The sequence below is a fragment of the Punica granatum genome, chromosome 7 (genome assembly GCF_007655135.1).
Source record: "Punica granatum isolate Tunisia-2019 chromosome 7, ASM765513v2, whole genome shotgun sequence".
NCBI classification, from domain to species: Eukaryota; Viridiplantae; Streptophyta; class Magnoliopsida; order Myrtales; family Lythraceae; genus Punica; species Punica granatum.
The window spans coordinates 7445946-7471934 of NC_045133.1; the positions used below are offsets into that span (position 1 = coordinate 7445946).

The 25989-nt window shown below is 38.5% G+C and overlaps 3 protein-coding genes and 1 pseudogene across 4 annotated transcripts; 1 reads left to right on the forward strand and 3 right to left on the reverse strand.

Annotated features, from left to right (window-relative positions):
- Positions 1-2103: 2103 nt before the first annotated feature.
- On the forward strand, positions 2104-8352 carry LOC116213646 (lysine-specific demethylase JMJ25). 2 transcript variants are annotated; one of them, XM_031548668.1, is made up of 14 exons: positions 2104-2282; positions 2646-3237; positions 3925-4067; positions 4162-4261; positions 4362-4494; positions 4575-4629; positions 4875-5559; positions 5702-6031; positions 6377-6781; positions 6904-6976; positions 7343-7428; positions 7508-7627; positions 7730-7800; positions 8067-8166. In XM_031548668.1, the coding sequence occupies exons 2-14, from the start codon at positions 2713-2715 to the stop codon at positions 8164-8166; spliced, it is 2826 nt and encodes a 941-aa protein (XP_031404528.1). In that variant the 5' UTR covers positions 2104-2282; positions 2646-2712. The 2 variants fall into 2 exon arrangements, with proteins under 2 accessions (XP_031404528.1, XP_031404527.1); XM_031548667.1 differs by lacking the exon at positions 2104-2282 and having other exon boundaries at positions 2713-3237; positions 8067-8352.
- Positions 8252-9479, reverse strand: LOC116214358 (annotated as a pseudogene).
- Positions 9480-14145: 4666 nt separating this feature from the next.
- On the reverse strand, positions 14146-15636 carry LOC116213647 (psbP domain-containing protein 7, chloroplastic-like). The gene is made up of 3 exons (XM_031548669.1): positions 15180-15636; positions 14849-15065; positions 14146-14715 (listed from the first exon to the last, which is right to left on the reverse strand). The coding sequence occupies exons 1-3, from the start codon at positions 15523-15525 to the stop codon at positions 14403-14405; spliced, it is 876 nt and encodes a 291-aa protein (XP_031404529.1). The 5' UTR covers positions 15526-15636; the 3' UTR covers positions 14146-14402.
- A 1908-nt stretch (positions 15637-17544) lies between these two features.
- LOC116213573 (zinc finger protein GAI-ASSOCIATED FACTOR 1-like) lies at positions 17545-23659 on the reverse strand. Its single transcript, XM_031548580.1, has 4 exons — positions 23093-23659; positions 20681-21077; positions 18334-18761; positions 17545-18223 (listed from the first exon to the last, which is right to left on the reverse strand). Exons 1-4 carry the CDS (start codon positions 23295-23297, stop codon positions 17673-17675), a joined length of 1581 nt encoding a protein of 526 aa, XP_031404440.1. The 5' UTR covers positions 23298-23659; the 3' UTR covers positions 17545-17672.
- Positions 23660-25989: the final 2330 nt, after the last annotated feature.

The window sequence follows — 25989 nt, forward strand, 5'->3', positions numbered from 1 at the left end:
GAAGGAAGAGGAAAGGGGGAGACTTGTTGGGGGCAGAGTCTAGGAGGACGGGCGGGAAGGTGAGGTTGGGGGATGTGGAGGCGAGGGAGAGCATTGCTCAGCCATTTCGTCGAGCAGTTGGAGCGCAATAAAGAAACAGAGTCAGCAAGGAACCAGCGATGGAAGAAGAAGAAGAGCGCGCGAGGAGGTGCAGGCACGGCGATTCTTAGTCCTAGGCCGCGCTTCTTGGACTCCCGAAGCCTCAGAAGTCGTGCTTCGTCGATTCGAAGAATTGCCAGAACGCTAAGAATCGCCGCGCGTTCGACTCGGCGAGATGATGAACAGTGGAAGGGTGGAGGAAGACCATGAACAGTGGTGGGAGAGAGAAGGTTGGGGCAAATTTGAAAAAAGTTTAAAAAATTTAGGTGGTTTTGAAATTTTAAAAAATTTAAAGTTTTAATTAAAATTTAAAAATATTTTTTATTAAAAAGTTTTTTGCCACGTCAGTATTTTCTAACGGCGTCAATCATGAATTGACGGAATGTACTATAAAAGCGATTTTGAAACATTTTGTACTGTCAAGTAACAAAAGAAACTTTTTGAATCAACTTGAAACATTTATGAAACCTTTTGGACTACTAGGGCAATTTACCCATAAATCTATACATATACATATATATAAAGTACCCAAATGCAATAAATAGTGGCGTAATCGTAAATATAAATACAATTCATAAATAAAATAAACAAGGCAATTGAACCGGTATGTTGCACAAATTTTATTATGAAATTTTATTATGAAATTTTAAATATTAAGATAATTATTTATATTGATTTATAGTTTATATTAATACATAAAAAAATAGAAAAATTGTTCTCGCACTATATAAACTTTAGCACGATAAATTTCATACACACGTTAGATACTACTAATTAAAGAGCTCATAAGCAAATAATTCATGTAAAATATTTTATAGACATGATCTCAATTATCAATTCAATTCATAAGAATATAATTATAAAATAAAAAGAGCAAAATTCCTAGCCACTTTATTATTTGCAATTGTTTTTTTCTCACCCATACTTCGTATATTAAGTTATGTAAAATGACTAACCGCTTCGATGAAAGATTTATTTAATTTAACTTTCATAAGGATAATAATAATAATTATTAAAATTAATTAAGTAATGGTTAATAATTCTTATTTTTAATAATTCTTAGTATATTTAAAATTATGTATATAAACTAAGAAAATAGCAATTGCTTATAAACTAACAATAAGTGATTAGAATACTTCTTTAATGTTTCTTTTGAATAAATTTTTATAATTATAATAATAATAATTAATATTATTTAACGTTTATATAACATATTAATTGATTAAATATTTCCTATTCTACCCCCATTTAATATGGTAGGATACAACTTTATAAATATACTAGCTTTTTATCGATGCAATGTATGGATTTTAGCTAGATTGTTTATTTTTAATTATAATATATAAAACAAGTATATATATATATATATTATATAGCTGCCACATAGGGTCTGTTTGCTTCTTATAATGCAACACTGTGTGTCATCTCTATATTATATTATATATATAAATATATCAAATATATATAAGAAAGGTGATATTTTGATTGGTTATGTATGCTATTAAAAGAATGCTATTAATATATTTTGGTTGCCATTTTGTTGTTTCGTTTCTACAATTAAAAAAAAATACTTTCATTGCCTTCTATAAGACTAATAACGAAATATTCCTCTCTTAATGAGAAATGTGATATCTTTAATATTTACAAAATTGAAACGACAAACGTGCCTTCACGAGAGAGATCGTAATATGATTATGTGACTTCTCCATGTTTTAATATTAGGAGGTGACTGCGCGAGAGACGGACAAACCATTTACTTATATAATTAATATTGATTTTATTAATTGACTCGATTGCACCATGCAATCGGTTGCACCATAAACCTTTCCTAAAATAAGACAGTCAAGTGATATATAAGGGAATACAATGTGTTATCCAATGGTTTGATTTTTACGTGAGCCCGGTGTACACTTGTTCTTGTAGTCCCTCCACGTCTCCACCTTCACCTTCCCTTTCCTCTGCAATCTCTCATAAAATAAGAAGGGGCGAAAAAAAAAAGGAAACTGCCAGTCCGTAAGCATCAGCTTCTGCAGAACTTATCGGAGACCCAAAATACTGTCACGGTTCCGCTCCGTTAGGGGTTTCGGAGTGCTCAGACGAGCCGGCATTTGCTTTTGCTCAGCTCTGTCAAACCCTAGGCTCAGGTGCGGCTGCTCTGCCCTCTTCCTCTCCCCGCTGCTGCCTTGTATGATTCGATTCCGAGTGTTAATTGCTGGACGAGTTGTGCGCGTGTTCCTTCGGTTGGACTTGGCCCTGAGAATCCTCTGTCTGTTATCGTGTTCTGCTCGGCGGGTTTAAAGTGATTGCTTTTCGAATTGTGACTGGCAACTTCAGCCCTGCTTTGATTTACTCACTGCAATTGAGTTCAGTTGATGTGAAATTGAATACAGCTATTATACTTAGCTGAAATTGAGTACGTCTGGTCGATAGATAGGCTGACTATTGCTCGTGCCGTGGTAGGATTTTTGAAGTTCATATAGACTTAGCTTTTAACTGCACACCTGCAGGTTGAACGTATTGGCAGATGGTCGTGCGTGTCTGATTGTTGGACGCTGATGCCGTAACCTGAATAGTATGGATTCATTGAGATCAGGGGCCGGGAACGGCGAGGACAACCTTGGGATACCCGATGATCTGCGTTGCAAGAGGTCAGATGGTAAACAATGGAGATGCACTGCCATGTCCATGCCGGATAAAACAGTGTGCGAGAAGCATTACATCCAGGCAAAGAAGCGGGCTGCTAACTCTGCTTTAAGAGCTAGTATAAAGAAAGCCAAGAGGAAGTCATTAGGTGAAAGTGATATATATTTGGAGAGCAAGATGGAGATGGATGACTTTGATACGCCGCTTATAAGCATGAAAGGCCGGGATTCTTCTCTTCCGGCCTCTAAGAAGAAGAAGAACAAGAAAAGTCAGTTTCAACACTCACCCGAGACAACTCCTACGAGGTTCTCACCTAATTTTATGAGGGCTGGAGATGATTCTGAAGGAGATACTGAAAACTCTGAAGAGGACTGGAGGCAGAGAACAGCACCACTTGCTACAGGGGGTTCTTCCAAGAACAGATCACAGAGGAGCTTTGATGCTAGTCCCATGACGGTGAATTAATTATTATTTATTTTTTGTAACTTTTTTTTATACGTAGATTTTTTTTGGTGGTTCCTTTCTCTGAGATGATGTGTTCAGTAATATGCTAGGAATGATTCAGCTGAATGGCATGGCTGCAGATTGTGTAGCTCGGTACCTTGCCACGATTAAAAAAAAATGCATTTCAGTGAGTTAATTTTTGGTACATATGAGTAGACTAAAAGAAAAATAAAAAAAGCAATTTTGCGTCACCGCTATTTGATATGGATAATATTATTGCTGTTCTCAAAAGGTGATACCATATTAATGGTTTCTAGCAAAGAGTTCACCTGCCTTAGCATAACATGTAGGGGACTTTTGAGCAAAGTTTGGCACTTTCAAGCAGGGTCTCTTGTATTGTTGCTGGTGCAGTATTTGTAAATATTTTAAGGATGTCACAAGTCACTTGTACAATATCCTTCTCCATTCCTCTGCATGAAGAGCTAGTCAATATTTAGCATTCATTAGTGTACGAGGATAATTATCTTTCCCTCATTCTTAACGTGCAGCCCTATTTGAAACACTGGAATTCTATAATTCACTATTATTTGGTTAATCCTAAATTTCTTCAGTTATCACCCTGATTTATCTATAATTTTTATTTATTAATGTTCAATCCCTAATAGAATATGTCAAGTATGATCAATGTGATGGTTTCAGGAGGAGTCTGATGGAAGCACGGAGTCTTCTGAGGATGCTGGTGGGATAACTTGCCACCAGTGCCAGAGCAGATATGGAGACCGCATCATATGGTGCCTCAAATGTGACAGGAGAGGTTATTGTGATAGCTGCATTTCTCAATGGTGAGGAGACTGATACCACTCGAACATATTCCAAATAGCTTACTATTGTTAACAACGATTAACATATTCACTTTTTGTGATTGACATATCTTAGTTACTCGGACATTCCACTGGAAGATTTTCAAAAGGCTTGCCCTGCATGTCGCGGCGCTTGCAATTGTAAAGTGTGCCTGCGTGCCGATCTTCTTATAAAGGTACATCTTCCTGCTGCAAATTATTGTTAGATTTACTGGATATTTCCAGCACTGTTACCCAAGAACTTCATAGAGATATTTTCCATGTCAACCTTTGCAGACGAGAATAAGAGAGATACCTGTCCTAGATAAGTTACAGTACCTCTACTCCTTGTTGTCCTCTGTGCGATCTGTCATCCAGCAGATCCATAATGAGCAATGCTCTGAAGTAGAACTGGAGAAAAGGTTACTTGGTAAGATATTTAATTTCTCATCACAATATTAGATTTTGGCATGTCAGCATCACTGATGAAAACTGCAAAGTTCTTTGCAGGAGGCGAAATAAATCTCGCTAGGGCAAAATTGAATGAAGATGAGCAGATGTGCTGGTTCGTTGTTTCCCTATTTTCTCTATATACGTTGAATTTGAACTAGAAATGTCAAGAGTGAAAGCATCTCACAAAAGGATTTCTGCATTGTGGCTCTTGATCTTTCATTTATGTGTCTTAGCTTTCCTGGAATTTTTCTCAATCCCTTCTAATTTAAACAAATGAATATTTTCTGCTAAGAAATTAAACTTATGAGTCGCTTTTTTTGAAAGGATTTTATGTTCATTAGATGTGTTTCTGTGCAGCAATATTTGTCGAACTCCAATCATTGATTACCATCGCCGCTGTGCAAATTGCATGTATGATCTATGCCTTCACTGCTGTCAGGATCTTCGTGAAGCATCCAAGGAAGGAGCTGCAGAAACACCAGTAGGAAATGAGAATGGTGCCAATCAAAGCGCTGAACATGAATCAGATCCACTAAAGGGATTCAATCTGAGAATAAATTTCATGGAGAGATTTCCTGATTGGAAAGCTGGCATTGATGGCACTATTCCATGCCCCCCTAAAATTTATGGTGGTTGTGGTTGTCCATCCCTCAATTTAAGTCGCATCTTCAAGATGAATTGGGTTGCAAAACTTGTGAAAAATGTGGAGGAAATGGTTAATGGCTGTAAGGTTAATGATGCTCCTGAAAAGCTATGTGTTGAAATGAACCATCCAAATCCCGAGCAATATTCTTACAGAGGTGATAGTGAAAATACCTTGTATTACCCCAAAGCTGAAGATCTCAAAACTGGAGGAATTGGCATGTTCCTAAAACACTTGTCTGAGGGTGAACCTGTCATTGTCAAAGAAGTTTGGGATAGTTCATGCATTTTAAGCTGGGATCCTGTTGTTATATGGAGAGGGATTCAGGAAACATTAGAAGAGAGAAAGCAAGGTGATCATAGGAAAGTGAAGGCCATCGACTGCTTAATCAATTCTGAGGTTGCTTGTCCTTTGCCTCCAACTTCTGTCACATCTGGTTTTGTTCTCTCCGCACAGCAAATTAGAATTGTAAATTTAATTGAGATTACATGTGAATAACTGACATTTACTGTCTGCTATGTTTTTTGTGGTATAATAACAGATTGATATTGAGCCCGAACAGTTCATTAGGGGTTATTCAGAGGGACGAATTCGGGCAAATGGTTTGCCAGAATTGTTGAAGTTAGAGGATTGGCCTCCCCCCAGTGCTTGTGAAGAGTTTCTATTGTATCAGAGAACAGAATTCATCACTAAATTCCCGTTGCTTGAATATATTCATTCCAAATGGGGCGTCCTCAACGTGGCTGCAAAACTGCCTCATTACTCCTTGCAGAATGATGTTGGACCTAAAATTTTCATTTCTTATGGGACCAAGGATGAACTAGGCAGGGGTGATTCAGTAACTAATCTACATTACAAGATGCGGGACATGGTAACTTTCTTGCCTATTAAGTCGTGCATGTCAACTTTCGACAAATGACCTTAGAATTTTTTACTGGACATTTGACAGAAGTTTGCGCTAGCATAGTGTCAGTTTATTTGGTTGCTGGAGTCTACATGTACAATAGTTTGGAAAAGAATTAATCATCTAGTCTCAGATCAGTTCATAAGGATTTTAATGCTCCATTATCAATCTTTGACCTGATAATCGGGCCTTTTTGCTGGTTTTGCCGGCAAAAAATGCTGGGGACCTTTCAATTATCTTGCTATCTATTATATTTGGAATCTTTGATTTAATGTCTAAGATATGGATTGAGCTCGTCTGGATGTGGTTCAGGTATATCTCTTGGCACATACTTGTGATGTGAAACATGAACATCAATGCAAGTCAAATGAAGAGAAGACTCAGAACACCGATGGGCATTCTGATGGAGGAGAGCTTCTTGGAAATGCAATACTACGCTCATGTGAGGGAACCTCATCTGGTTTCCGTCTCAACGGGCATGATGCGAGAGAAGATGATAGTGGATATTTGGCTGCGAATGAATCTGAAACAATAAACCATAAAGAAAATGAAAGTACCATTATTACTGAAGAAAAGAATTTTGATGAAGAGAATCCTGAAAGCACTACTTTGGGGGTCCTTTGGGATGTATTCCGACGGCAAGACGTAACCAAGTTAATTGAGTATTTACAGATGTACTGGGAGGAGTTTGGGAAGTCAGGCAGTTTAAATGTTCCTGTAAGTTTTCTTACATGTTACTTTTCCATAAAAGAAGTTTTCTTACATGTTATCTCTTGCATCAATTAATGTTATGAGCTGTCAGAGTTTTGCATACTACTGACATGTTGCTCGATTTCCAGGTGGCATACCCTCTCTTTGATGAAGCAATATATTTAAGTAGTCATCACAAGAGAAAATTGAAGGAGGAATTCGGTAAGGACCAACAATCTGCCACAATTTGTCAAGGAAAAAGGGTATCTTTATTTCTGACCCAACCATGTTGGAACTGTTGATGGCATACCCCGTGTAGGATGAATTAAATCAAGAGCTGTGACTAACATGGTTTAGAAACAATTTTTAGATCTTGTCTAGGTAAGAAGTAGTCTTATAGCAGGGGCTAATATGCTGCAGTTGGAATGATCACCATTGCTAATTTTCTCATGTTCATGAGAAAGTTTCTAGGCATTTTGTGATACTCAGCGACATAATGTTCCGTGTAGTATGATCTAAAATCTTATAGAAGAAAAAGAAAAACGAAAATATCTCTTTACACAGTTGAGTTTCGTTCATCCCTCTCAGGTATAGAGCCATGGTCTTTTGAACAACATGTCGGAGAAGCTGTATTCATCCCTGCAGGCTGCCCTTTTCAAATGAGAAACGTCCAGGCAAGTGTGCTTCTGATTGGTTGTACTTTTGGAACTCGTGCTTTATGTAATCGATTCTTCATTTTTCGGTTTGGAACAGTCCACAGTTCAGGTGGCCTTGGACTTCTTGTCACCTGAGAGTTTAGGGGAAGCTGTGAGATTAGGCCAACAGATCCGCTGCCTTCCCAATGACCATGAAGCAAAAGTTCAAACCCTCGAGGTTGGGCGAAGAACCATAGAGTTTCCTATTTATACACTAGTCCTTTAGCCTTCCCATTTGGGCTTTGAATTTCCGAGAAGCTAATGTCGGGTTCTGATGCAGGTAGGGAAGATTTCATTGTATGCTGCAAGTTCAGCCATCAAAGAAGTGCAGAAACTGGTTCTTGATCCAAAGTAAGCAAGTGTCTCTAATCCTTTTCCTGTTTTCTTTTCTCCTGGGAAGATTCCAATAGTAATGGTTAACATCCACCTATAGCTTACTTTTGAAAGAGATGGGCAAAGTCAGGGTCGGGCCCGTTTAGGAGTAGCGGGAAATGGAAAGAAGACAGAGAAAGAGTAGTCTAGACTTGTTCTGGATTTTGCTTTGTCCGTTGATAGGTTTTGTCGCAGTGCACATTTATCGCTTATCTGTGCAAAATTTTTGCTGTAATTATTTGCAGGTACAGTACAGAAATTGGGTTCGAGGATCCAAATCTCACTGCAATGGTCTCAGAGAACTTAGAGAGAGTGACCAAGCGAAAGCAGATAATGTGCTCCTGAACAGTTTGTACAGAAGTTGTATATGATTATGTAGACTTGTATTGAATCCTTCGCCTGTCCATTCGAAATTCTCTTGGAAAAAAAATTGTTGTGCAAAAACACAAAGAATGTTTTAATTTCCTGTATTAGTTTGCATTATCGGGATACAGAAACAAGGTTAATTAATCAGAAATTATTTTTCCTGAAGATTAAGAACTGAGCCTGCCATCGTGGAGAAGTCCGCTTGCACGGAGGGCCAAGTAGGTTCCGGCGACTGAGCATTCAGAGTGAACAATTTACCACTTTGAGCGCAGCAGACAGCAACATTATGCCGGTGAAACATCGGACTCTTGGTCTTAAACTCAAGTTCATAGTATCTCACATTCGTTGATGGATGCTCTCTTAGGTTTGACTCAATCAAGCTACCCTTCCCATCGGGTCGGCGGCTTGATTCTATGATGGTCCGTAAAATGCTTTGCCTGCCTCCATCGGTCCCCCAAACGTTTCAGTTCTGCAAAAGCAAAGAGAGGCACATACCACCATTGATTTTTCAGGACGCTCGCTGGTTTCCTTTTACTCGGCGAACAAGAAAGACAGTAATCTTACTAAGTCATGTGCCCATACTCACGAGAAATCGAGAGGAAACTGTGATGGTCACGCTGACATTGAGCTCGCCGCTGGTACCAGGTGGACCAAATGCGACAATCGGCTCATTCACATTCTCCCGCTGCTGAGAAGATTTGTTCAGGGGAAGAGGATCGAGTGATCTTTTGGATCCCGCCTAGGTAACGGCTCGGTAGAACTCAGTATGATCTTCGACCCAGTTCTCAGGGTAAATGGATTATGTCATTCGATCGAACCCGAGTAAGAATCGGACCGTAGTAATACAAGTTGATAACCACATTTGATGTCATAGAAAAGGTGATGTCTTGTATGATGTTGGACCATTCTTCCGGTAAGCCAAATGAAGTGACTGAGCTTTACTAACCGAATCCTTCACCTCGATGTAGTAGTGACTGTACCCTTAGATAGATAGGATACAGCACGTCCAGCTTCAGATTGCTGCCGCTCTCCAGAGCGAGTCCTAGGAGGAAGCTCGCGACTCCAACAAAGTTCGCTCCAGGGGTGACGAGTGAAGCCAACCCGACCCTGACTAGAATCCTCCTCTGGAAGGTGGATGCTAATGGCGCAAACTGTTCAGTGGGAGTTCTCGTCTCCGATCAACTTAGGACCTCTTGATCACGAATGCACAGCTCAATTTCCCGTCCTCGCCGGACTGAGACCTGTAAACCTGCCGGAGAGTGTAATTGTGAACACTGGCGTAAGAATGCCATTGAAAGTATTTTGTTCACGTCACTCTAATAATGGCTGAATTTTAGAGCTAGCAGCCGTATGTGAAAATTGAAAGAAACAGTTTTATTTGGTGCAATTTTATTGATTGCCGTTTATCCACTTGTGCTAATTTACCAATATATAGATTCGTTTTATCAAAGTTTTTATGTTTTTTTTTTCTTTTCTTAAAGCACAACTATATAGGCAGGGCTATGTTAAAATGGAACATTTAACTAATATGTTAATAATGATAATGTGACTTCAGGGATCACCGAGAGATTACCAATGAGGTTGATATCGAAGAGGGATCGACTTAACTCGGTATATATTATGCTTGCAGTTAGGTTGCATCGACTGTGGCGTTCGCTAGCTAGTCAACATAATTTTATTCTTACTAGCATGACATAGTTGTTTTATTTCAGTCAACCACTCTCAACTCGTGTTTTTTTTTTTTTTTTTTTTAGCTACCTTACCTACATGAATGCTGCGAAGATATAGGACTAGATCGGACTTACTTCCGGTTGATGCAGAACGTCGACAAGATATGGCATGGCAGGACCCGAGTCGAGTTTACTTGGATCGGGGGAGTCCAAACCCTAAAAAGCAGTATATATATATAATCTCGACGACAAGATATCTAATCTCGACGATAAGACTCGAGTGCAGTTGCCCAATCGTCTGTCCTTCTATGTGGGAACTTAAGATGATCAGAGACCAAAAACCAAATGCTTTGAACATCAATATCCAGGCTGTACATATATTGAGGATATATGAGTGAATGAAAAAGAAGTGCATTATAGATGGTTTTACCATGACGGTAACATATTATGGCCGGGGAGGCTCGCTCAGTCTTACTGCTTCTGAGGCCATCTTTGCTCACTAACCGGATAGCATGTGCGGTGTCCGGAAAAAGTCCTCTCAGATTGAAGCTTTCAGCAGAGTCCGTGTGTCTCCTCAGAGTAGCCTTTTGACTCCGAACGAGCTTCTTTCGGCTGACCCGACATAAGTGTGACAACACCCATAGCACTGAATTAAAAGGCACGATCAGCATAATCAAGTCTCGACACTTTTTCTCTGTAAATAATCACTTAGTGATGGCTTACGTTGCTTCAGACATTAACCTAAACATGCAGATGGGTTGCCATCTCACTGTACAGCAATACGAGATTTCTTGGTTGTATCAAGTAGTTCATTAAACTTTTTTTTTCAAATAATCACAATCCCCAAACTCATATGAACTTCCTACTCTGACAGAACGACAGTATAGAAAATTGCAACTAACAAATGGAGATTTGAATTCTACTGTCAACCCACTTAACTGGAAATAGTCATGAACAATGGTGAAGTTAATGGTGCTCTTTCCACTCAATTTTAATCCATTAATGGCCTTATCACAGTTTCTTCATCGTGAGGAAAGTCCAAAAGACGGGGGATATTATATATCAAAATTACACTGTATTATCTCTATCTTTTTCCGTCATGCGTCTTAAACATATGCAAGAATTGAGTTAAGATTTAAGAACAGTAGTGTCTAGACGAACCTGGATGCAACAGGAGTTGCCTGGAACCCGATTTCTCTGGATTCTCCGGAACCAAGTTCTGCTGCCTGGGTTGCAGGAGAGAAGGCATACTCCTGCAAGAAATTAGGCATATCAACATTGAATGAGAAGTGGCAGGTAAGTTTTAATTACAATGCTTATTTCAACAGGCAAGAGAGGAAAATCTCCGATCATGACCCCGGTTCACACATAAACGAAGTAACATGTTTTGTCTCAAACGCAAACTCCACTGTGGTTTCAGGATTAACTAGACCAGAAAATGCACTACTGTAACAAAATATCGTGGCTCCCAAATCGGAATATCAGAAGTGTAAAATATTTAGACAAGGGAGAAACGAATAAACTTAACAGAAATTTCTCGAGAATGCCACTTCAGTACCTTGAGCAGAGGATGCAGATTGAAACTTCCGGGGAATAAGTTATCAAAGAGGAATTCTCCACCGGCACTAGAGACTGAGTTGTTCCTATAGCCATCATCCCCACTCAACAGAAGTAGCACAGATGGGATGGGTTCTCTAGCATCATCCTTCGTGTATACATGAATAGATATTTTGCCGAGCTTCTGGCAAGAGAAAGGATAAGGTCCCACTAGCTTGAGATGATACCGCGACCGCAGCAATAAGAGAAATGTCAGGAAATAAAGTAATTTGTAGTGCTGAAATGTGATGAATAATGAGAACATCAAATGCTGCAGGAATAAGAAAAAATATCAGGAAATAAAGTTGTTTGTATAACATATGAATGTTCAATTCCTCAATAATCGGAATAAACTCCTGATCAACTAGTGTGATAACACTGGACTAGTATATTGGTCACCTATTACTTCATTAATGCGTGACTTAGCGAGAGGAGAAGATATTGGAGAGAAGAAAATACTGGATAGAATCGTCTTCTCTGTTAATTTTTTCAGCCAACCAATTGAGCTTATTCTTAGATCATGGAAAAGCAAAAAAAAAAAAAAAAACCAGGCCTTTTTTTATTATTAGACTGTAGCATTTACAGAAGGCGCAACAAAAATCTTCATTATAGTATTTGGAAGAACTTCGTTCGGATTACGAATTCAAGACTCTTTTCTAGGGAATGCAAGTGGCAGATAGTGCTCGACCAAAACTTAGAAGCCTTGGCTCTGTAAGTTATATCATCATAGATAGGCCTCCAACAAAGGAACCATCTTCCCTTGTGGTAGTGTCGAGGGCCGAATCACCTTTTCCTTAGTGGAGCATTCTCACTGTCTCCTGCAGCTATAACCTTAGTGTCAACCTTCAATGTACAATTCTCAGCTGCAGCTACCCCTTTGACCTTTGATATAAGATCCAAGAGCGCCGCATGCTCGTTGAATGAATCTTTGTGCTATCCAAGAGGCAGATTCAAGCATCAAAACAACTACTTGTTAGCAAAGGGTAACCAATCCAGGCATGATGTTTCATTCTTGTTCTTCACAACCCTATAGATGAACAGCATCCATCCTCAAGCAATGATTCTGCACTTTTACCTTATTATTAAGTCTGCATCATTTTCTTTCAGTAGTAGAAATAACTACCAAGTGATTGAAACTATACATCGACGTTCGAATTATACGGCAATGAGCTAGTCATTCGCTCAATCGGTAATCAGCATACACAGGTGATAGTAATGATCAAAGGTGATCCGCAATCGACATAGACAGGAGATTTTCCTAAGAGCTCATGCAGTTAATAAAGCTTAACCTCAAAGCATGGCCATGACCATACAGGATTCATCTATCCGAACAGTACAAAGGTCTGCTTCAATTTCACAGACTCGAGGTTCGGTCGGAAAGGAACTGACCTGAAGTGCGTGGTCGTATCGACAGTACCTCCAAAGCTCTTTGACGATCCTCAACCAGCTCAATTATGTATAAATCATCAAGTCTAAAATCAGTTCATAAGTTTTTTAATGCTCCTTAATCTTGCTTTGACCTGATAATTGGGCCTTTTTCTGGTTTTGTCTGCAAAAAATGCAGGGGACCTTTCAAATATCTTGCTATCTATTATATTGGAATCTATGGTTTATTGTCTAAGATATGGATTAAGCCTGTCTGAATGTGGTTCAAGGATATCTCTTGGCACATACTTGTGATGTGAACCATGAACATCAATGCAAATCAAATGAAGAGAAGACTCAGAACTCCGATGGACATTCTGATGGACGAGAGCTTTTTGGGAATGCAATACTACACTCATGTGAAGGAACCTCATCTGGTTTTCATCTCAACGGGCATGATGCAAGAGAAGATTATGGTGGATATTTGGCTGCAGATGAACCTGAAACAACGAACCATAAAAAAAATGAAAGTACCATTATTACTGAAGAAAAGAATTCTGATGAAGAGAATTATGAAAGCACTACTTCAGGGGTCCTCTGGGATGTATCTCTTCACAGTCAAATATTCACTCACCCCTCTCAGGTATAGAGCCATGGTCATTTGAAAAACATATGGTAGAAGCTGTATTCATCCCTGCAGGCTACCCTTTCCATCATATTGGTTGTACTTTTGGAGTTTGAGCTTTATGTAATCGATTCTCTTTCTTTGGTTTGAAACAGTCCACGGTACAGGTGGCCCTGGACTTCTTGTCACCCGAGAGTATAGGGGAAGCTGTGAGATTAGGCCAACAGATCCACTGCCTTCCCAATGACCATGAAGCAAAACTTGAAACCCTCGAGGTCAGGCAAAGGAACCTTCCCCTTGGAAACATAGAGTTTCCTAATATCTTTATACACTAGTCCTTTTTTGGATTTCCGAGAAGCTAATGTCGGGTTCTGATGCAATGCAGGTAGGGAAGATTTCACTATATGCTGCAAGTTCAGCCATCAAAGAAGTGCAGAAACTGGTTCTTGATCCAAAGTAAGCAACTGTCTCTAATCCTTTTCGTGTTTTCTTTCTTCTGGGGAAGGTTTCAGTAGTCGTGGTTCGTATCCACCTATAGCTTACTTTTTAAAGAGATGGGAAACCGTCAGGGTCGGCCTGTTAGGAGTAGCGGGACATGGAAAGAAGACAGAGAAAGAGTAGTCTGGACTTGTTCTATATTTTGCTTTGTCCGTTGATAGGTTTCGTCGCAGTGGACATATAAGAGACTTGCTCGCTTATCCGTGCAAAAATTTTGCTGTAGTTATTTGCAGGTACGGTACAGAACTCGGGTTTGAGGATCCATATCTCACTGCAATGGTCTCAGAGAACTTAGAGAGAACGACCTAGCGAAAGCAGATAATGTGCTCCTGAACAATTTGTACAGAAGTTGTATATGATTACATAGTCTGGCATCGAATCTTTCACCTGTTCATTAGAGATGCTCCGGATACAGAAACCAGGTTAATTAATAAAACATTATTTTTCCGGTCTCCTGAACATTAAGAAGTGAGCCTGAAAGAGCCTGCAATCGTGTAGAAGTCCGCTTTCACGGAAGGCCAAGTAGATTCTGGCGACTGAGCATTCAGAGTGAACAATTTACCACTTCGAGCACAGCAAACAGCAACATTGTGCCGTTGAAACGTCGGACTTTCGACCTTAAACTCGAGTCCATAATATCTTACATTCGTTGATGGATCCTCTCTTAAGTTTGACTCGATCAAGCTTCCCTTCACGTTGGGACGGCGGCTCGATGCTATGACAGTCCGTAGCACGGCTTCGCCTACCTCCTTTGGTCCCCCAAAAGATTCAATTCTGCAAAAGCAAAGAGATATAGGTATCATCATAGATTTTTGAGAACAGCCACTGGTTTCCTTTTATTCAGTGAACAAGTAAAACAGAATAAATCTTACTAAATCATACCCCTTATCGGATAAGCCATACTTACGAGAAATCGAGAGGGACCTTTGAGACGATGACGCTGACATTGAGCTCGCCGCTGGTGCCAGGCGGACCAAATGCGACGATCGGCTCATTCACATTCTCCCGCTGCCGAGAAGATTTGCGCAGGGGAGGAGGATCGAGTGATCGTTCGAGTTCCGCCTTCCTAACGGCTCGGTAAAACACAGTCTGGTCTTCGACCCAGCTTTCGGGATAAATGAATTCTGTCATTCAATCAAACCTACTTAACCATCACAAAAGAAACCGATCGCTACCGGTGCTTAACATTAAAAAAAAAAAAAAAGACATGTTTTTGGTAGATGACTGAACTTACTAACCGAATCCTTCATTCACCTCGATGTAGCGACTGTACCCTTTGATAGGATACAGCACGTCCAGCTTCAGATTGCGGCCGCTCTCCGGAGCGAATCCCAGGAGGAAGCTCGTGAGTCCAGCGAAGTTTGCCCCGACGGCGACGAGCGAAGCCGACCCAACCCCGGCAAGAATCCTCCTTTGGAAGGTGGATGCTAATGGCGCGAACCGTTCAGCAGGAGTTCTGATAATCTCCGGTCGACTTAAGACCTCTTGTTCGCGAATGCGCGGTTCTTTCCTGTCCCCGCCGGACTGAGCCGTGTAAACCTGCCGGAAAGTATGACTGGGAATACTGTGCCGTAAGAATGACATTTTATGTTGTTCACTTCACTCTATGAGCTGAAATTTAGAGTTACCTATGATGTAATTTTATTGCAAGAAACAGTTTCATTTGGTGCAATTTTATTGATTGGTGTTATCCACTTCTGGTGGTTCATATTTTTCCAGTTCAATATATTGTATGTGTCTTTAATTTGTCAATAGATGTTTTTTTTTTTAAAAAAAAGCTTTTATGTCCCCAACCCCCCCCCCCCCCCCCCCCCTCCCCCCAACACGCGCGCACACACACTCACACTAAAACAGAACCATAAGCTATCTATACATATGTCAAATGGAACATTTTATAGTTAATGTGAGCCCTACGGATCAGCAACAGTAGCCAATGTACGTGGTTGATGTCGAAGAGGGATTAACTTAACTCGGCATATATATGGTGTTCGCGAGTTCGCATCGACTGTGGTGTTCGCAAGTAATTGCATAATTGTACTCTTTCTTTGTTTAGCCACAATTTTTTTCTTTCTTCTGTCTTTACAAAATTGTTAGTTCATAGACACCTATTTCCGGCTGGCGCCGATCACCCGATTGAGCAAAACATTTGAAATGCTCATGGAAATGAGTTTCTGGAAAAAAAATAATTATTCTGCTGGAAACAATTAAGATGAGAATCGCTTGCCCATGATGGTGAGCTCTTGAACGTCAAGAAGGCTCTTACATGATGGCTGAGGTGATGAAGGATTATGTTATTCCTAAGCTCGAAGATGCTATTGATGAAGTAAAGAAAGTAACTCATTTATCGCTGGTGAAAGAAACCGAGAAGGCCGTAGAGGATTCATTGTATAAAACTGAACGGGAACCCGAATCGCAAGAATGTTGGTGTGTGCCATGACCCCCCTTTTCAAAGTGGGGGAAAGTTTGAACTTAGGCCACGGGCTACCAGCAGTGACAGTGACGATGAATTGCTGTACTACAACTCTGCCACTGTTATGTAGCATTAGATCAAATTACGACAATTACTGCTTGAGTGTCGGTGGCGACGCTTTTGCTTAATGCAAACACCCTGCAGACTGAGGCATATGCAGTTCTTCTGAAAGCTAATGAAGCTGTAATTGGCGTTCTGAAGCAAGACCAGGCAACGATATCTAGACTGACAACACTGAACTCGCTCAAAACGCTGCAATAATTGTTGAAGAACATTATGATTAAATATCTGATAGGACCTATAGCAGAATTTTCATCACAAGGAACTACTGACATATCTGGTAGATCAATCTAAGACCTTAGACTATTAGCATACCGTGTCTCATCAAACAACGCGAATCTCTCGATGCTCCGTCGGTGGATTTTTTTTTTTTTGATTACTGCTCAGTTGGTGAATAGTGAGTACAATTGTGTCCTTCCTGTGTCAAACACATCTTCGCATGATAGCAGAATCTTCTTCACAAGGACCTACTGATATATCTGGTAGATCAATCTAAGACTTTAGACTACTAGTATCCCGTGCCTCATCAAACGACGCGAATCTCTCGATGCTCAGTTGGTGGATTTTTTTTTTTTTGGGATAACTGCACAGTTGGTGATAGCGAGTACAATTGTGTTCTTCCAGTGTCAACCACATCTTCGCATGACGATTGCAGCAGCTCTAACGTCAATCCAAGCCTGTTGTTGTTTGCAGGTTTGATATGAATGATTAGCCTGTTGCAACTATATTATGGTGACTTATGAAGTGTTAAGTAACTTTTTACCTAAGCAAGTAAGGTTCTTTAAGATCACAAATTAAAATGACCTGCTAAGTCTTTAGCAACTTGCTTTGTACATGACTAAATTAATTAAATTTGATTAACATGAAGTCGATTTAGGTGATTCGGCGTCTGTTCCATTCAAGTAAGGTTTCGGGATTGAGTCTTGAATCTAGATTAACGTTGGGAGTGTACACGGGATTGAGTCTTGAATCTAGATTAATTGTTGGGTAGTTTCGGGATTGAGTCTTGAATCTAGATTAATCATTGGGAATCTTGAATTTACTATATTAACTCAAATATGTGGCTCTTATAATTAGAAAAATAAATTATATATATATGAACAATTTAGGATAGAGAACGGAAAATCAAAGGGTCTCTCCTTTATAGCAGCAATAGATAGACCGAAGTGCTTATTCACCGAATAGTAAAAATTTTAACATTCTAAGCCTCCCACATAGATTTTTCCACTATGGCATTTTGTTGCTGATGTAACTGACTCAATCCTACCATCCTCTGTTGATTATGAAACCCTTTCAGCTGCAAAATTTCTTTCTGATGCTCCTGCAAATTCCTCGGTGATCCCGTCCCTCCGATCCCCAAGAAATCGACAGTCATCGTCTCTCGGCCACTCCCGATGAATAATCCCATATGGTCATCCTCATGCTCCACATTCTTTGGCAGTAGACCGTTCTGATCAAACAATAATCTGTTGAACATCCCCATATTGCTCACCAGGCCGGATGCCTCCTCACCGCCATTGCTTACGTCCAAAAAATGCGACGAGATCTCCTGTTGTCGATCGTCCTTTTGCATGAACCGATCATCATACCCTCCGTCGACTGGCCTGCAGGTCACGTGGGACTGGCCATTCTGGTCAGCTTGGATGTGATGATTGTATGGACCACTGAGTTGTTGAATTTCTTCCATAGATGATGACATTGATGATGTCATCTTCGTACCGTAGTTTGGCTGCATTAGTGGAGAATTCAAACCTGTCGATAATATCAGCAGTTCAATATGTCAGCATTTGTACAAAGTAGTCACTACAAATAGTTACAGAGTCAGAGAAAATATATATTTTTGTATAATCACGATAATTTACTTGCAGTTGCACCCATCTGGGCTGCTTTTTGAAGCAATGCGGTGGCAGACATATGAGCCGAACCAAGCAGTTGGTTGTTGCTGCCATTCCCGACATTGGTGAAGCTCGCAGCTGAAGAGCCGAGGAGACTCCCGATCGAGAACACACCGTTCGAGGCCTTTGTTGGGTAGGCGTTACCATTGAGCTTGAAACCTCCATTCTGGAAGTTCGGTAAATGAGTTTTGGTGTCCGAGTGGTCGAGGAATTCGGGCACCGTAGAAGATGGGTTGGGGTTGTGCAAGGGAAGTGAAGAAGAAGAGAGCTCGGGATGAACTTGGGCTGTTGCATTTGGTGCGGTGAGCTTCGGAGGGAGTCCTTGATGGTTGACTTTACTGTTTTCTTCGGTCAAAGCGTCGCAGAAAGCTCTGTGCGTAATGAAACTGTCCCTTCTGTAACATAAATTAAAAAATTAACGGAAACCGTAAGTTCGTTGTAGTAATAGTCTGCAGGTGATAAATTTTTCGGTTATAATGGAGACTTATCGGCCTAATACCATAAAGTTTTTAGGAAATAAAATTAAATGTTTGAGCCATGTGCTTGAATGCAATAAATTACTAATTAGAAAAAAACTACCAAGCTTTATCCATTAAAAATCGACTTGCATGCCAGATTCAATTCATTCGAGAAAAATTCAGTTGAAATATGTTATTTAGATTACAAAAGATATAAGAAATTCTAAAAATGTAAAATTCTGGATACGAAATTAATCAGTCTAAAATCAACAATATCTGATCACGATTCAATTGAATCGATTGTCATGAGCTTAATGCAATTGCTATCCAATTAATTCAATTCATTTCAATTAAACCGATGAATATTTCATACAACATACATAGTTCATGTACAATTAAATTAAACTGAATCTAACTGAAATGAAATTAATTAAAATCTTTTCTTATAATAAATGATTCCAAAGGGGTGGTTGAGATTCAAAGTTGAGAATTATCATTTTTTTATTAGCGAAATTTAAATTAAATTATTACTTAATATTAGAGGCCATGCAAATTAATTATAATATATGGTTTGCCCATTACAACAATAGAGCTATAATAATGTTCGATGGTCCACAAAATTTATTAAATGTTGTCATTACAAAATCATTATACAATTATTAAGTTTCAAATCAATCGCATCGTGCATATGGAAAATGTTCGTCATACCCAATTTAAATTTAGATATGATATAGACCACGACTTCACTTATCCAACTAATCTCTTAAATAATGTTGATTATGTTATCAGGTCATGCGACTTATTGGATCTTTAATTTTAGCAATCTTAATCAACTAAGAAGATATCAATAATTTGTAAGCACAAAATAGGGATTCAATATTGAAAGTTAGTGAGTCCATGCAACTGCCCACGTACGTGATGAGCCGCCTAACGGATTTATATAAGTTAGTTCAACAAAAAAAAAAGAACATCAAATAACATAAGTTAATGTAAACAATTGATTTCTATTTATGTTTATTTATTTATTTTCGTTATGACCCGATGGAAACAGATTTTTATTACTTATACCCAACTAAGCAGATTGTTTACTTAATTTTTTTTCTCTGGTTTCTTTTTTCGGCATGGATGAACTGGTATTGCAAGTTTAATGGGTCCAACTAATTCAAATCTAGATTTGAGTCAAGTTGATTCACTAAGGGATAAACATCTTTCAAATGTACGTGTATTTTTGTCATTCAAAAACTCGAATATGAGAGTTTATTTAGTGGAATAGACGCCGAGTTATTTAAACCAATTCACATTGATTTCTCCTTTTCTTTTTAAAATTATTATTTTTCCTTCGGTACGCATCAACAGGTATTTGGAAATCCAAATAGGAATAAACTAATCTAGGTTCGCATCGAGTCGGTTCACTAAAATATAAAACTCTCCCAATTATGAATTTAATGCATTCATGAAACTCGAATTCGAAATAGAACGAGATCAAATTATCTAAACAGCCCAACGTTAGTTTTTTAAAATTAATTTACTTGAAAAGAGACATATAACAAACCCATCATTGTAGCCAACAAACTAGTTTCATACTATTGCCAACCCACCTAACTATGCCGAGCGGGCTGCTAAAACTTAATTAGCACGTTTCACCAAAAGAAAGAAAAAATAATCAGCATGCTTATATCCTAGAAGATTCTTAACTGGTTTGAAATCTCCCTAATTAACCCTAGAATTAACATTCCTTAACTGATCAGTTGATTAAACTTTTAACGAGGTGTTTCACGATAGTTTGTAATTACCGGATGATAGTCGAAAGAAAGCATAAAGTATGGTAGAAAGATATGGATTTAATTAGTGAGAACCTGGAGAAGATGGTTCCACAGTCGCATTTGTACTCCCTCGTGCCGCACGTTTTGGAATGAGCTTTCCAGTCCGACTGCACCGCATACTTCTTCGAGCACCTCTCGCACTTCCACTTCTTCTCGCCGTGTTTCCTGCTGAAGTGCTTCTTTATACCCGTAAGGTCGCCCAGTGCTCGTGCAGGGTTATGGTGCACGCACGTCTGCTCAGGGCACACATACACTCTCTTCCGGACCTCGGTGCTTGATCTCTGCTTCAACTTCCACGGTAGGTTGTGGCCTCGTCTGTGAAGCTGGAGGTTCTGGTCTCTCTGGAAGCCTTTGTTGCAGATCTCGCACACGAATCGGTTTGTAGCCATGAGGGTGGTCGGGGATAGTGCGATAACTTCAGCATTTGGATCTGCATGTACATAGAAGCGATACTCTAGAATATTAAGTTTGAAAAAATTATCGGGATATCAAAGTGAAAATGATAATTATTAATCATCTTGCGCAGTCTGGGCAAAGTAATTAATTGAGATTACAGTCTGCTAATTTTCGATGAACTTGAAAATCTTTTAGTATATCTGTAATTAATATTGGAGATATTATTAATACATATATACTAAGACATCCTTTTCACTATATGCACAAACTTTTTTTAAAAAAAATTCATATATTTTTATTTGAAAAAAGAAAAGGACTTTCTCGTGTACACACTTGGTTTGTCAATAAAATCTCCTTTTGTATGTCGGGGACAAGGTAATCGGATAGTCAGCCGTGGCATTTCCAATGGGCTTTTTTTTCTAAAATAATAATGATTAAATAGTTAAATGTCTCAAATTACTATAAATTAATTATTGGGGCACCGTTCATTTTGAAGTATTTTTTGCAAACCCAATAGAATTGGCCTGGTGGTTAAAGGGTGTAACGATCAAGGAAAAGTCACAGATTCAAATCACGCCATGCAGAAAAATACTTTATATGAGGCCCACCTGCATGGCTTGTGGCCGAATTTACCTATCTCGTGAGCTTGCAGGGTGTTCACGTGAACCGTGAGATTAATCGGGTGAAGTACATACACTCTCATTATAAGCAAAAAAAAAAAAAAAGAAGTATTTTTGTAAAATCCAGTATTTTATTTGTAGCCATTCAAATGGAAAAAAAGGGGATTGGATAAAAAAAAAGGAAGTAAAAAAGGATTAAAAGGATTGGAGGAGAAAGAAAAGGAAATTACGAATGTATATCCAATATGGAGGGTGTGAAAATTCTACAAAATTATTCCTATGTATTTTACTCAAAATATATGTATAGTGTACTGTACAATTAATAGATGAAATGGTAGATAATTTATTTTTTCTGTAAAAAGATTTAGATAATTTATTTATAACACAAATAAATATGTAAAAAATTACTTGAGATCAAGAAATTTATTTGAAAAAAAGAGAGATTTATTTGAATATATGCACGTACTTTTTACCCAATATATTTTAGACTGACCCGGACAAGTGTTTGGGATTCTATATTTAATTCCTAATAGGGTTAATAAAAAAAGAGTTATAGAAAAAAAAAAGAAGAAAAAGAAAAGCAGAGATTGATTGTCATCAAAAATTGAAAAGCCCAACACAATACTACAGTTTCCCCACTGCAATCATTGTAGTTCTGAGCCAATAATTGAACCCTACACCTCCCCTCCTCTCTCCTCACCAATAATTCTCCGATAATTTCACTATAATTTATAAATTCTTAATTCCCCATAAACCCATTTCAGCTAATTAATCAGCAATTAATTTTTTGGGTGAATTTTTTTTTGGGTGAAATAATCAGTTATAAATTAGTAGAACACTAGCCACTTGAAGAAAATTGTTTTCCCATTTGATTTTGTTTAGCGTGGTGAAAACTAATTTCTTCTATACATCGGGTTCGCCAGATTTTATTACTTCACAAAAGACGTCTCACTCGGAATGTTAACTAGAAGGGGATATCGCTCTCGAGTCTCGATCAAACATTGTGTAGTACGAAACTGGTTGAAGGTTCTATATATACTTATCATCTATACCCAGAATAGAAACCTACATGCAATTAATTCTAGGAAAAAAATGGTGAAGAATAAACATGTGGTAGAGTTGGATATTAATCATCTATGCTGCCAAGGTTCTTGAAATAGTAACAATAAATATTGTTTAGGTAAATAGCAATCAATTCAGTTTCCTCCATGAAATCATTGCCTGCAATTGCAGAGATTGATTAAATTTGACCAAAGCAGGTGAAATTAATGAATTAAACGATCTCCGACACACTCATACATCTCATACATATGTATGTATACATGCACATATGGTTACATATATATACATATAGAAGTGAATATATATAATTAACTGATGAATATATGGTAAGCAGATCAAAGTGAAGCAGACAGACAGACAGACAGACCTGGGGTTCCTGGGAGGTTTCTCTTCTTCTTGTTGACTGAGGTGGGAGGAGGAGGATTGACTGTGGAGCCATTGCTGACAGTTGAAGAAGCTGAAAGCAACAAAGAGTTCTTCTTGTTGTTGTTGTGAGCTGGGGTATTGTTCCCTGATGAAGAGAAGCTCCCAACTTCACCACCACCACCACCACCACTACTGATATTTGACATTTGAAGACAGATAGAACAAGAGAAGTAAAAAAAGGCAAATTTTGTATATATATGTATATATATATAGAATATATAAGTATTCCTTTGGCTCTGGGACTTTTGTCTCTCTCTCTCTCTCCTTCCCCAGCTTCCTCCCAAAGTCTACTTATCTATAGCTTTGTTTCTTTCTCCTTTCTCTCTGGAGGTTTGGTTTCTTGTTCTGATTTTCCACAGAGGGGAAGAGAGATTATGAGATGGATGAGTTGATTAAAAAAGAAATCCAGAGAGAAAAAGGGGAGCTATATATGTCTATATATATATATATATGTAAGTATGAAGAGAGAAAGAGACAGAGGAAATAGGGGATATATGGATGGGGGGAGGGGGAGGGGGAGGGGGAGGGGGAGGGGGGGAGGAGGAAGACAAAAGACCATGAAATTCTCTCCTTCATTTATGGTGAAGAGGATAACTCATGCTTGGGACTTGGCGCCACCAGAATATACAACACGCTGAAACCTGGGTCTCCTAGTCGGTCTTTTTCTTCTTCTTTTTTTTTTCTTTTTAATTATATATAATTAGTATTTTTATGTGTTATTATATAATATGTGTCATAGAAAGGAACTTCGCCTGCTTTCAATTCCGAATGTGCCCTTGCATATGTATAGTCTATACTATACACTACAATATCGGTTATGACAATGGGTTCTTTTTGTATATATATATATAATTCATTGATTGTAATCTTATTGGAGAAGGTCCTCTGGGGTTGAATGAAAAATCTGATGCATCTGCAGATAATATTCACTGAGAATATTACATAGCCACCAACAATTGAAATACGTAAAAGATGCAATAATAGTCCATAAAATTTCTCTCCACCTTCACATATGTTGATTGTTGATTGAGTTTTATAAAGTCACGTGACTGTACAATACAAAATGAGTATTTCTCATGTTGTATCATTGAGAACGTTAAATAAATCAATGTAAAAATACTTACGCGTTACTTGGATACGTGGAAAATGGAGGGAAAGGGAGGGGATCTGAGAATTTAAGTTGTATGGGATTTTATTCACCAAAAAAAAATATATGATTCATCGAAAATAGATATACGGGATTTTCAAAATTTTCCATACAAAATTCTCTTTCCTCCCCTCCCCTTTCTTCCATTTTCCTCTACTTACACGAAAGGTTAAATTAATACAGCTATACAATCGGTTGTAATTGTAGAATATCAGACATTACCGTTAGATGTGTTATATCATGTAGTCATATGGAGAGTATATAATATGTGTTACTTTTTTTTTCTAATGGGTGGAGACAGGACTTGCCTTTATGAGTATTGGAAGCAAATATTACGAGACTTCATGAAAATGTTACGAGAAGTCGGATACATTTTCATGAATCAAAAAATTTAAATGGATATAACTATATAAGATAATTAACTTTATTGACAAACCGAGGGAACTTATTAGATACTTTGCATCTACTATGTTGATAGTATAAGGGAAAGCTCGTCGTCCATGCTTAACTATGATTTTCATAGTATAAAGGACCTCAATGGATTAACTTGATAAGTTTAAGAAAAAAATTGGTAGGGTACAGTGACATATACTTCCAATTACGAATGAAGAGATTTTAAATTTAATTTTCGTCAGTAAAACTATCAATACTATTTATCTAACCTTTCATTTCTTAAATTAAATTTACATAATTTTCTTCTAATCGAAAATTTTTAATGAGTCTGACAATATATGTATGTATATATATATATATATATATATATATAAGAACTTGAGGAGCTTATTTTTGTTTGGGGGGGGGGGGGGGTGGTAATCTTTTGAGGATGGTAAAATTTCTTTTGTGCATGTACATCAAACAACCATCAAGAAAAAGCATACCACCAAGGCACTTGCCCAGCTGGAAGAGTATTTAAGCCGATTTTTAAATCAAGCGAGCGATTATCATTCACAGTATATTCTGTACAGGTATAGCACTCTTCCAGTCAAGCCCAAGGACAATCAATGCAAATCTTCCTTTACCATCATTCGTTTTGCATAGCTTTTACCTAATAGGTGCTCTGATGACACCGTAGAAGCTCCAATTCAAGAAAAGAAAGAAAAATAAGCAAAAGGCCAGCTAAAAAAAACCATAGTACAAAACAACTAAAATAATATATTCAGATATGTTCGAGGAGGGGCATATTGGGTAATGTGCGGTTCCAGTCGGCCGTAGATATAATTTTCAAACCCTGCTGGCGGAGGAGGAGGTTGATGCCCGCTGGCCGATGATTTGTCCTCTTCCTGAGGGAATAATTTATTGAAAGCGACTTCGTTCCCTAAACTGCCCCGCTATTTATTGTACAATTACAAATATGCCACTAAACATGCAGCCGCCCTTCAACGCCTAAGACCAGCGTTATTTGTGAAAAGACAAAAACGGGTCTCACGGGTCACGGGTGGGCAACGCTGATCATGCCCTTCGCGAAAAAGGACCCGACAGTAATATCAAAAAAGATCTATGCCTTCTCCTATTCACGTGCACATCTATATATGCTTCTTAGTACCCTGTAATTCTGACATGACTATCTATAAGTATTTCACGTGAAAAAAAAGAATCGCTACTATTAATCCGATCATCAAAACGGGCTATCAAAAATGGTAATTTAAGAATTGGAGTGGTGGGTTGGCTCGAAATCTCCATATTCAAATGTT